This window comes from Neoarius graeffei, chromosome 10, assembly GCF_027579695.1.
Source record: "Neoarius graeffei isolate fNeoGra1 chromosome 10, fNeoGra1.pri, whole genome shotgun sequence".
NCBI classification, from domain to species: domain Eukaryota; kingdom Metazoa; phylum Chordata; class Actinopteri; order Siluriformes; family Ariidae; genus Neoarius; species Neoarius graeffei.
This window is the reverse complement of record NC_083578.1, coordinates 54,258,256-54,270,287: the sequence shown is the minus strand read 5'-3', so window position 1 is coordinate 54,270,287 and position 12,032 is coordinate 54,258,256. Positions and strand designations below refer to the sequence as shown.

At 40.0% G+C, this 12,032-nt stretch overlaps 1 protein-coding gene across 1 annotated transcript in view; it reads left to right on the top strand.

Annotated features, from left to right (window-relative positions):
* The first annotated feature begins 1,324 nt into the window (after positions 1 to 1,324).
* The window catches only part of ap3s1 (adaptor related protein complex 3 subunit sigma 1), a 53,744-nt gene continuing 43,036 nt past the window's right edge, over positions 1,325 to 12,032 (top strand). The window contains exon 1 of the mRNA XM_060931894.1: positions 1,325 to 1,537. Coding sequence (XP_060787877.1) covers positions 1,469 to 1,537 — 69 coding nt within the window. The 5' untranslated portion in view covers positions 1,325 to 1,468. The remainder of the gene's footprint in view (positions 1,538 to 12,032) is intronic.

Here is a 12,032-nt window from a genome sequence, read left to right as displayed (position 1 = left end):
AAAAAGTTTTAAAAAAGCACAGATGTTTAAAATATGTAAAAAAAAAAAGATGTTTTAAAAAAACACAGATGTTTAAAATGTGTAAAAATATTTTTAAAAAAGCACAGATGTTTAAAATGTGTAAAAAAGATGTTTTAAAAAGCACAGATGTTTAAAATGTGTAAAAAAAATATGTTTTAAAAGGCCACAGATGTTTAAAATGTGTAAAAAAGATGTTTTAAAAAAGCAGATGTTTTAAATGTGTAAAAAAAGATGTTTTAAAAAAGCACCGATGTTTAAAATGCGTAAAAAAGATGTTTTAATAAAGCTCATGTGTTTTAAATGTGTAAAAAAAGAGATGTTTTTAAAAAGCACAGATGTTTAAAATGTGTAAAAAAAAAGATGTTTTAATAAAGCTCATGTGTTTTAAATGTGTAAAAAAGAGATGTTTTTAAAAAGCACAGATGTTTAAAATGTGTAAAAAAAAAGATGTTTTAATAAAGCTCATGTGTTTTAAATGTGTAAAAAAAGAGATGTTTTAAAAAAGCACAGATGTTTAAAATGTGTAAAAAAAAAAGATGTTTTAAAAAAGCACAGATGTTTAAAATGCGTAAAAAAGATGTTTTAAAAAAGCAGATGTTTTAAATGTGTAAAAAAAGATGTTTTAAAAAAGCACAGATGTTTAAAATGCGTAAAAAAGATGTTTTAATAAAGCTCATGTGTTTTAAATGTGTAAAAAAGAGATGTTTTTAAAAAGCACAGATGTTTAAAATGTGTAAAAAAAAAGATGTTTTAATAAAGCTCATGTGTTTTAAATGTGTAAAAAAAGAGATGTTTTAAAAAAGCACAGATGTTTAAAATGTGTAAAAAAAAAAGATGTTTTAAAAAAGCACAGATGTTTAAAATGCGTAAAAAAGATGTTTTAATAAAGCTCATGTGTTTTAAATGTGTAAAAAAAAAGAGATGTTTTATAAAAGCACAGATGTTTAAAATGTATAAAAAAGAGATGTTTTATAAAAGCACAGATGTTTAAAATGTATAAAAAAGAGATGTTTTAAAAAAGCACAGATGTTTAAAATGTGTAAAAAAAAAAGATGTTTTCAAAAAGGACAGATGTTTAAAACGTGTAAAAGAAAAAAATAATGTGTACAACAACCATTTTTTTAAATACGAATGGAACATTAAGTATAGCAACAACCAAAATTGTAAGGGGGGGCGCTGTTGTTTATTTGCTCTCCGGGGGGGGGCTGACTCTCCCACACTTTGAAACCCCCTGCTGTATACGTTACTGTTAGCTCGAGAGACTTTTATTTTCGAGACCTTGCGGAAGGATATTTGGAAATGCGCCGCGGTCCCGAACTCCTGTCCTCCTCCGCTGTACAGTTGAGCGGCTCTGTGCTTGAGTTTCACTCAGGGAACACAACACCGAAACGGAGCGTTCCTGAGGACGGCGACTTGGCAGTTTAATTCTTTGCTTTACAGAAGTAACATGATAAAAGCCATACTGATATTCAATAACCATGGGAAACCCAGGCTTTCGAAATTTTATGAACATTACGTAAGTATGAGTTTCATTGACGCTAGCTAGCAAACTCCCGGCTAAGTTGAGCAGCCAGTCAGATGAAGCCGAGTGAGCTGTGAGAGGTCTCCGACTCGCTTCTCACACAGCAGCACATTAGAGTTTTCTCATTTATTGACAGGCTGTCGAGCGTTTGTGTGTTAGTGCCGTTAGTGGTATTTGGAGCTAACTGGCTAGTCAAATCACTGGGTGCGCTGGGACATTTAAACCAAATGTTTTCACTAGTGTTTGTGTGACTAGTTTGTTTTGACAATGTCATCTTTACTGTTTGCTTTTTTTTTTTTACTATTGCGACATCAGCTAAGAGTTAGTGTTAGTAACAGCCGTCAAATTGACCTTTTTTAATAAATTATTTTGCGCAGAGGATGTACAATATGAGAGTTAATTGTAACTGAATCAGGCTAATGAAATATTAGAAAAGAGTGTCATGTTACACGTGTGTTTCCCGAGCTCGAGTTTCTGAGTGCGATGCTGCCAACAGAGAGCGCGAGCTCGGCTTACCACGTGACTCGGCCTGGCAATTGACTCGTGATTCATTGATTCAGTGAGTTTTCTCAGGCGGAACACCATCATAAATGACGTGTGTACAAATCAACTAAACCAGTATATTTCTCATCTCATTATCTGTAGCCGCTTTATCCTGTTCTACAGGGTCGCAGGCAAGCTGGAGCCTATCCCAGCTGACTATGGGCGAAAGGCGGGGTACACCCTGGACAAGTCGCCAGGTCATCACAGGGCTGACACATAGATACAGACAACCATTCACACTCACATTCACACCTACGGTCAATTTAGAGTCACCAGTTAACCTAACCTGCATGTCTTTTGGACTGTGGGGGAAACCCATGCGGACACGGGGAGAGCATGCAAACTCCGCACAGAAAGGCCCTCGCTGGCCACGGGGCTCGAACCCAGGACCTTCTTGCTGTCAGGCGACAGCGCTAACCACTACACCACCGTGCCGCCCCAGTATATTTCATTCTTGTTAATTATATTCAACCCTTATTTAAATGTAAAATAAATGAACACATTGCCTACTATGACGTGACTTGACTATCTTTGTATATTTCATGGCTGTGTAATGTGTGTTTAATTAAAGGGGAACCGAAGGCAAATTTTTTTTATCATCAAAATTCCATTCATCTCATTTGATAAAATGTAGGAATGCATTTCTGACAGCTATTTTGTCACTGCTATAGCAAGTTATGAGTGTTTGAAAGATGCTATGTAATATATCAGTACATATGTCAAAGCAATGGCTGTAAATGAGATTCGCTGAGACCTGTGCGAGACATCGTAGGACGGAAGTAAAACATACAGCGGAAATCCAAGTGACCAGCATTTGGCAGAAGACACGCACGCCCTCCTTCAAATGCTGACAGAATCAAGCCGGAAGTTTTCCCTGTGTCCGAAATCACTCCCTACTCACTTTATGGGGGGATGCCGTTTTGTAGTGCTGTCCGTAGGCCTGTCACGATAACAAATTTTGTTGGACAATATATAGTCTTGGCGGCACGGTGGTGTAGTGGTTAGCGCTGTCGCCTCACAGCGAGAAGGTCCGGGTTTGAGCCCCGTGGCCGGCGAGGGCCTTTCTGTGTGGAGTTTGCATGTTCTCCCCGTGTCCGCGTGGGTTTCCTCCGGGTGCTCAGGTTTCCCCCACAGTCCAAAGACATGCAGGTTAGGTTAACTGGTGACTCTAAATTGACCGTAGGTGTGAATGTGAGTGTGAATGGTTGTCTGTGTCTATGTGTCAGCCCTGTGATGACCTGGCGACTTGTCCAGGGTGTACCCCGCCTTTCACTCGTAGTCAGCTGGGATAGGCTCCAGCTTGCCTGCGACCCTGTAGAACAGGATAAAGCGGCTAGAGATAATGAGATGTCTCAGAAATTATTACGACAAACGATGTTGTTATTGCCGTCTTTTCAAGACAATTTTATGCTACTAGTAAAATAATGATCATGCAAATACACCCTTTCAAAGAACAGTAAACTTTTTAAGTCAGCTTATTCAATTCAACAGTGGAACGTAAAAATATAAATAAATAACCTAAAGAAATAAAACAACGAACAGAACCACTCACAACAAAAACAATAAATAAAATACAATCTATGGCTCTTAAAAATTGCACTAAGTAAATATTAACTTGGCACAGGGTAATAAAAAGACATTCTTTTCTTCACGGCAACATTCTGCCAATCCAGTTTCTCAGAGATTAGTACCCAGATAAACAAAAAGTGCAAAAATAACGTATTGCTAGCTGTCATTTGGATAAAAGTAACAACAATTAGAACGAGAACATGTAGGCAAGGGCATAGGTTTGGTATTAACATTGGTGGGGACAAAAACCCAATGCCAACCCCCAGTGGCGCCAACTTCAGGTCAACATTAGAGGGTCACAATATTTTGTTCCATTGTGTTCCACCAAAAGAGTATCCATCATCTCTCTAAAGTCCAGACTTTTAAAATTTGAAGTTCAGAACTGTAGTAATTCATGAATAATAATATGCAATTCATTTGATTAATTGCAAATCTTGCATGTGGTGATTAACTCATTCTACCAATTTGCAAATGTGTTTTACAAGCGAATAACGCATTGACTATCAGGAGTAGGGTATTAGGCAGAAAAAGAAATTTACCAGTCAAAAATAATATTTTATATAATCCTGATAAGCGCCGCAGGTGCGAAGTCCCTCTAGGGGGGTCTGGGGGCATGCCCCCCCAGAAAATTTTTGAAATTTAGACTTAATTTCCTGCATTCTAGGACATTTTCAGGGTGAAATGGCGTGTAATTTTTGATCAGAAATATTGCATATTTTTACTTTGTATTTTTTTCAGTTTCACTCCTGAATGTATCAGATGTATGTATGGTGTTTGATTTGGTAACAAAAGTGAAAAGAAAATAAACAACAATGAATTGTATATAATCTTTTGATCTAGTTACAGTATTTAATAAAAAAAAAAAACCAACAGTATTCTATTTTACCATACCCCAATGAACCCCCCTTGTTAATCAATGTATCACACATACCTTTTCTGTCTTTTTGTGGAAAAACGAATCAGTTTTTGTCACATTCAATTTGGGGCGTTTGTTGGGATTCATCTTGATCCAGAAGAGTGAGTCAGCAAAAAAAAAAATGCGGTTCTCCCGCCAAGAAAGAGGAAACTACAACGCAGGGTGTTTGGCAATTTTCGACCAATCAGAATTCGCGATTTATTCAGTCCGCATGTTACAAGATTCAGTGCGGGCCAAAATGGCGGAAACGATGAAATATTCTGATTTTTCATTTCAAGTTTTCAGTATTTTTCGTATTAAACTGTGTTTCTTACGATTTGTAAATGATGGCGGAACCACACACGGACTGGCCATCGGGAGTAGCGGGAGTTTTCCCAGTGGGCCGGTGGTTCAGTGTGGGCCAGCGGAGAAAAAAAAAAAAAAAAAACAGTTGCGCGCTGGCCTTTAATATGATAAGCAATGTTAACAGTTTCTTTAACAAACTGTTAACATTGCTTATCATATTAAAGGCCAGCGCGCAACTGTAATAAGCAATGTTAACAGTTTGTTAAAGAAACTGTTAACATTGCTTATCATATTAAAGGCCAGCGCGCAACTGTTTTTTTTTTTTTTTTTCTCCGCCGGCCCACGCTGAACCACCAGCCCACCGGGAAAACTCCCGCTACTCCCGATGGCCAGTCCGTGTGTGGGCGGAACATAACTGGATTTATCGGATGACATGTGGGAGTATTCATGTGCGAAAATTTTCGGCATTATCGTCCGTTTCAGTATCCGTCTGTGTGTATACTTGCCCGTTGAAATCGGCAATCGCCCGTCAAATTTACGGGTGGACGGGTCTCTGCCTAATACCTTAATCAGGAGGGAATATGTTCCTTTCCCTCATAAATGGAAGTAAAACACATACGGAGCCTTAAGGCCTCTGCATGCTCTTGCGACAAGGCTTTCGCAGATAGCTTTTCGCAGACAGTTGTAATTTATCGTTGAGCGGGGAGTAATAGGCGTGCGCGATGTCATTCACTGCCACAACGCAAGGGGGCGCGAAGTCACGAAATCGCTAGGAGTAGTTGGTGGGTGTGGTTCGTGGAGTGTTTATCCTCCGGTTACTTATAATGACTAGAACTGGAGTCGTATAAATGTACGTACTTCCTCGATCAACCGCTCTTCATGCTGCTCCATCTTCGCTCGTGTTTTTAAAAATGGCGGTTGTGAAAACAAACCAAACCGGGAAAGTAGGGAAGCGGATGTAGAGTGGACCAATCAGAGCCCTCTTGTCTGCGAGGCTTCTGCGGTGGTCACAATTTTTGGGAGGTGCGCGCAGAGCGTCTGCGAAGGTGGGGGGGGCTACGCAGACGCTATCTGCGACACCGTCTGCGAGGACTGCGTTGTCAGCATAAATTGGCCTTTAAGCACTGCGTTACATTAGGCTGGCAGGGGGAGTGGGATCTCTTCTGTGTGATCTTTAACTAGTTTTAGAATGCTAGGTTAAGCTGATATGTGATTGATCTAATGGTAACACAGGACAAGGTCTCTAGAACTTTGACACGTTGAAAGGTTCCAATTTTACTTGGCAACAGAATGTATGTGAATTCTGATTGGTTGTTGTTATATTCTTGCCCTTTTGTTGTCTTCTTGAGCCCAGAGCAGAGGGGAGGGAGTGACAGGGTTCTACAGAGAAGTTTTTAGCCTACCGCTTTCAAATGAACCCCCTCGAAAACCAGTCAGTTCAGTATATGTGTGTACTCGGTTTGTGACGTTTTCAAAAGAGAGGCAGGAGTAACCAAAAATTTCTGATCAAGAAGGCGGAGGCTGTTATGCCAATTATGTGAAAATGTTTGATTTGATTGTTCGTGGCCCAGACACCTTTTAATGTCCACATCACCATCTTTACATGTGTCATGTTACACGAACTTGGTGAGGGCTCTGCAGGTCTTAACTGAAGCACTTCAAATTAAGGGTTAGCGGGCTGCTAAAGTTTGCAGGCACTTCACAAGCAATACTACGTGCAATATTAGCCAACATTAGCACAATTTGATATGATTTAATAATGTCTTTGTGACCTTAATGAACACCAGTTGTTGTCGGTATCAAGTCGGATTGTTCTTTACATGCCACACAAACTTAGAAAACAGTCATATTTGTATGTTGTCGTTTTTACACACTGAATACAAACTGTTGTTAACTGATTAATTTTACGAGCTAATCTAACGTTACATTCCTCAAGGACAGTTTGCTAGCTAGCAGCCGGTCACTGCACTGCAACCGCACTTGCTAATTGACACGGTAGCTGGACTGCATGCTGTTTTCGCGACCACGCCCCCAGAGCGAATATTCATGAGTGAATTTTGCGTGGTTTTTCACCCAGTGGAAACCTACAGTAACCATTTGTGTCCCGCGCACATTGTGATTTATTATTATTTTTTTTTCTTCAATCAGAAATATTGGTCGGGACACGTCCATACCCAATTCTATGCCTATGGTCTGTCCAACAGAGCAACATGGTGTTGTCTTTTTCCCCATTCAGTGGATCCCCTGGCTGGATAACTGTTGCATGCTGGGAGGCCCCACCTCTGACAGAGAGCCGAGTGAGACGACAGAAAACAGCGCGGTGTTTTATTTAGTCAGTGGGTCAAGCTAATACTCTGGCGACTTCCCTATGTAGATATACAGTGCGTAAATGCCAAAATCGCGGCAAAAAAAACATTTCCGAGTTCATTTTTATTTACCGTATGATAAGTTGGTATATCGAATATCGCGACAGACCTGGCTGTTCGAAACCTTAGTGAGGATTATGTGGGAAATGCGCTCAGTATAATATGTACTGTATTTATCACAAAAATACATGCATGTATTTATTATTTTGAAAACCCACCAGCCGCCTGATCCGGCACGTTTTAATTGTGCGACAGTAATGATGTAAATACCAGCGCGACGGACTAGTCCTTATCCTGCCGTCTTTTCAACTCTTCTCTACTCCACCTTGGTTTGAAATCGTATGGAATAATCTCTATCACTGATGAAGCTGGCAAATTTAATCTAAATTGGAATGATATGGCGATCTGGCCGCTGTGTAAACGGTTTTCAAAATGGCAGCGCTGACACTTCACGTTTGAAGTCTCATGAAGATCGTGCGGATAAGCGACGCCTGCCGTGGACCGTACGAACTACATTCAGCATGGCTAAATACTGAAAAGGCCGATAAGTGTAATATAATATGGCAATACGAGTCACAATATAAGGTTAATAAAACCAAAAACGTAATTGAATAACACATTAATTAAGAAATAAAGCAAGTTTAAAAATTACTTCAGTTCCCCTTTAAAGTGCACCTTTGTCTACAATAAGCAGAAGACTTTTTAAACAAGGTTTTACTTCGACTTGCTTAATTTCCCATGCAGATTTACACACATGAACAGTGTTTTAGGCTTCTCTTTCTTCTACCTCATGTTGGGCTTTTGATCTTTCATTTATGTATAACCCCAATTCCTAAAAAGTTGGGACACTGTAAAACATAATTCAAACAGCATGTGAAGATTTGCAAATCATGGAAACCCTATATTTCATTGAAAATAGTACAAAGACAACATATCAGATGTTGAAACTGAAGTTTTATTGTTTTTTTGTTTTTTTTTTTAATTATATGCTTATTTTGAATTTGATGTCAGCAAGTTGGGACAGGGGCAACAAAAGACGACTGAGAGATATGTAATGCTAAAAAAAAAACAACCCAACCAAACACAAAAAAAACCGAACTAATTAGGTTAATTGGCAACAGGGCAGTAACATGATTGGGTATAAAAAGAGCATCACAGAGAGGCGGAGTCTCTCAGAAGTAAAGATGGGGAGGGGTTCACCGCTCTGTGAAAGACTGTGTGGGGAAACAGTGCTGCAATTTAAGAATAACATTCCTCAATGTAAAATTGTAAAGAATTTAATCTATGGTACATATCATTAAAAGATTCAGAGAATCTGGAGAAATCTCTGTATGTAAGAGACAAGGCTGAAAATTGACATTGGATGCCAGTGATCTTCAGGCCCTCAGGCGACATTGCATTAAAAGCAGACACGTGTCTGTCGTGGAAATCAGTGTATGGGCTCAGGAACACTTCAGAAAACCATCGTCTGTGAAAACAGTTAATTACTGCATCCACAAATGCAAGTTAAAACCATATATAAACAATATCCAGAAACACCACCGCCACCTCTGGGCCCGAGCTCTTTTACGATAGACTGAGGTGAAGTGGAAGATTGTCCCAAGGTCTGACGAATCAAAAGTAGAAATTCTTTTTAGAAATCATGGACACCACGTCCTCCAGGCTAAAGAGGAGAGGGACCATCTGGCTTATCACTGCATAGTTCAAAAGCCAGCATCTGTGATGGTATGAGGATGCATTAGTGCACATGACACGGGTAGCTTGATCATTAATGCTGAATAATATAAACACGTTTCAGAGCAATATGCTGCCATCCAGAAAAAATCTTTTTTCAGGGAAGGCCTTCCTTCTTTCAGCAAGTCAATGCCAAACTGCTTTCTGCACATGTTAAAACTGCATGGCTCCATAGTAAAGAGTCTGGGTGCTAAACTGGCCTGCCTGCAGTCCAGACCTGTCTCCCATTTAAAACATTTGGCGCGTTATGAAGCGCAAAATACGACAGAGGAGACCCCAAACTGTTGAACAACTGAAATTGTCTATCGGGCAAAAATGGGACAACATTTCTCTTTCAAAACTACAGCAAGACTTCCGGTGGCGCCATGTTGTAGACGGCAGCGGGAAAAGTAGCTCTACAGAAACCCAATTAAAACTAGCTATTAACTAAAGCAAAAACAGCATTAAGTATGGAAATCTGGAAAATAAGTCGACAAACAAAGTTGATGAAAAATATGGCTAAGTTAGGGAAGACTGGACAGGGGGACGGTGCAAAGGGAACTTATGGAAAGAATGGCATCCCTCGAGCAAAGAGCGGGGCACATGGAGGAACGAATTGGAAATGCAGAGGACAGGGCAACGTGACTAGAGCGCTCCGCAGCCTTCTTACTGCAGCAAACGGCCAAACTACCTGTTAAGTGCGATGGCTTGGAGTCAAGAATGAGACGCAACAATATACAGATGCACGGTATCCCAGAGGGCACAGAGAAGAATGATACCATAGACTTCATTACGGGACTTAAGTCCAAAATCCAAATCACAGGCGACATGGAAATGCGCATCAAGAGGGTGCACTGGTCACTGGTGGCTAAACCCAGCGCCAGAGCGATCATTGTGCACTTTTTGGATTACAAAGTTAAGGAATATGTAATATGGCAAGCCTGGAAATAGAAGACAACATACGAGGGACAAACCATCTACTTTAATCAAGACTACACGACGGAGGTTCAAAAGAAGAGGAAACAGGTGAGGGATGTCATCAAAAAGTTGAAGTAGAAAACCATGAAGGCACAGTCCCCCTACCCAGCCCAGCTTAAAGTGTTTTTGGACTCGGACAAAGAATAGGAATAGGAAATTATTTTTATATCTGCCTTCAATACAAGGACTGGTGAAAGACAAGATAAGCTAGTTTAGGCACTACTTGTTAAACTGACAGAAATATTGGTTTTATTAAGCATGAATTTAAAACTTGGAGTTCTTAACAACCTTGGAGAATAGGTTGTGGATGCACATAGTGCTTTTTCCCCAGAGAGAAAACGCCACGACTCTCTGATGATGGGATTTTTGGAAGACATGCGTTCATGTTCCTGTTATACATTGGTTCTGATGAAGATGTACATTTTTTGTTTTCTTTATTATGCAAGGTTTTTATGCAGTTTCTTTTGTGTGAGGTGTAGAGCTTGTGGGTCTCATTTGAAAATAATATGAATAAGCTTAATCTTGTCATACAATGTACATGGTCTAAATCATCCCATTAAGAGGAAGAAGATACTGAGCCAACTGAAAAAATTACAATGTTCAATAGCTTTACTACAAGAGACACATTTGACGGACACTGAACATAGAAAATTAAAAAGGGAATGGGTCAATCAGGTATTTTATGCCTCATATGGCAAAAGGAGAGGGGTAGCTATTTTAATTGGTAAAGGTACACCAATTAAGGTTGAAAAGGAGATTAAGGATAACACTGGATGATATGTAATGATTGTGGGATCTATAGGAGACATGATTGTCTCATCTCATTATCTCTAGCCGCTTTATCCTGTTCTACAGGGTCGCAGGTAAGCTGGAGCCTATCCCAGCTGACTACGGGCGAAAGGCAGGGTACACCCTGGACAAGTCGCCAGGTCATCACAGGGCTGACACATAAACACAGACAACCATTCACAGTCACATTCACACCTACGGTCAATTTAGAGTCACCAGTTAACCTAACCTGCATGTCTTTGGACTGTGGGGGAAACCGGAGCACCCGGAGGAAACCCACGTGGACACGGGGAGAACATGCAAACTCTGCGCAGAAAGGCCCTCGTCGGCCACGGGGCTCGAACCCGGACCTTCTTGCTGTGAGGCGACAGCGCTAACCACTACACCACCATGCCGCCCCAGACATGATTGTTTCAGTACTAAATGTATATGCCCCAAATGAGGAGAAAGCGACCTTCTTTAAACAGATAGCTAAATAATAATGTCATATCCAGTGAAGCAAAGGGGATGGTACTGATGGGGGGAGATTTTAACATAATACAAAATGGCAGATTAGACAGGTTTCCTCCAGACCAGGGACCGAGCACAAAAAAATCTACAGTATTGAATAACATGACTAAAGAGCTCGGTCTTACTGATCCATGGAGGGATAACAATCCAAAGAGGAGAGATTATACATTTTATTCAAATCCGCATGGTAGCTATTCGAGAATAGAGTTTTTCTATGTGTCACAACAACATATACACGAAGTATTGAACTGTGGGATAGAAAATATAACTATAAGTGACCATGCATCCATTACCCTGACTGTAGACCTAGGAAATGAGCCCCTTTTCAGATATTGGAGGATGAATGTATCTATTCTGTCGAGTGAAAGTGTAGTAAAAGAAATAAAGCAGAATTTAAAGGTATACTTCCAAATAAATGATAATGGTGAGGTAACACCAATATTATGGGAAGGAGGGAAAGCAGTGATACGAAGGAAAATAATAGAAATATCATCTCGACTGAAGAAAGCTCGACTAAAAAAAAAAACAAAGAATTGGAGAACAAAATTAAGGAATTGGAGACGGAACATAAAAGAACATCAGACAAATCCATTTTTTGTGATTTTAAAAACAATCGGAGGCAAATTAGACGATCTCTTAACATTTAAAGCAGAAGGGTCCCTACGTTTTATAAGCCAGAGATGCTACGAAATGGGTAATAGAGCCAGTTGCTTATTAGCATTTCAACTTGGAAAGGCCCAAACAAATAGAATAATATAAAAAATAAAACACCCCTGTGATGACCTGGTGACTTGTCCAGGGTGTACCCCGCCTTTCGCCG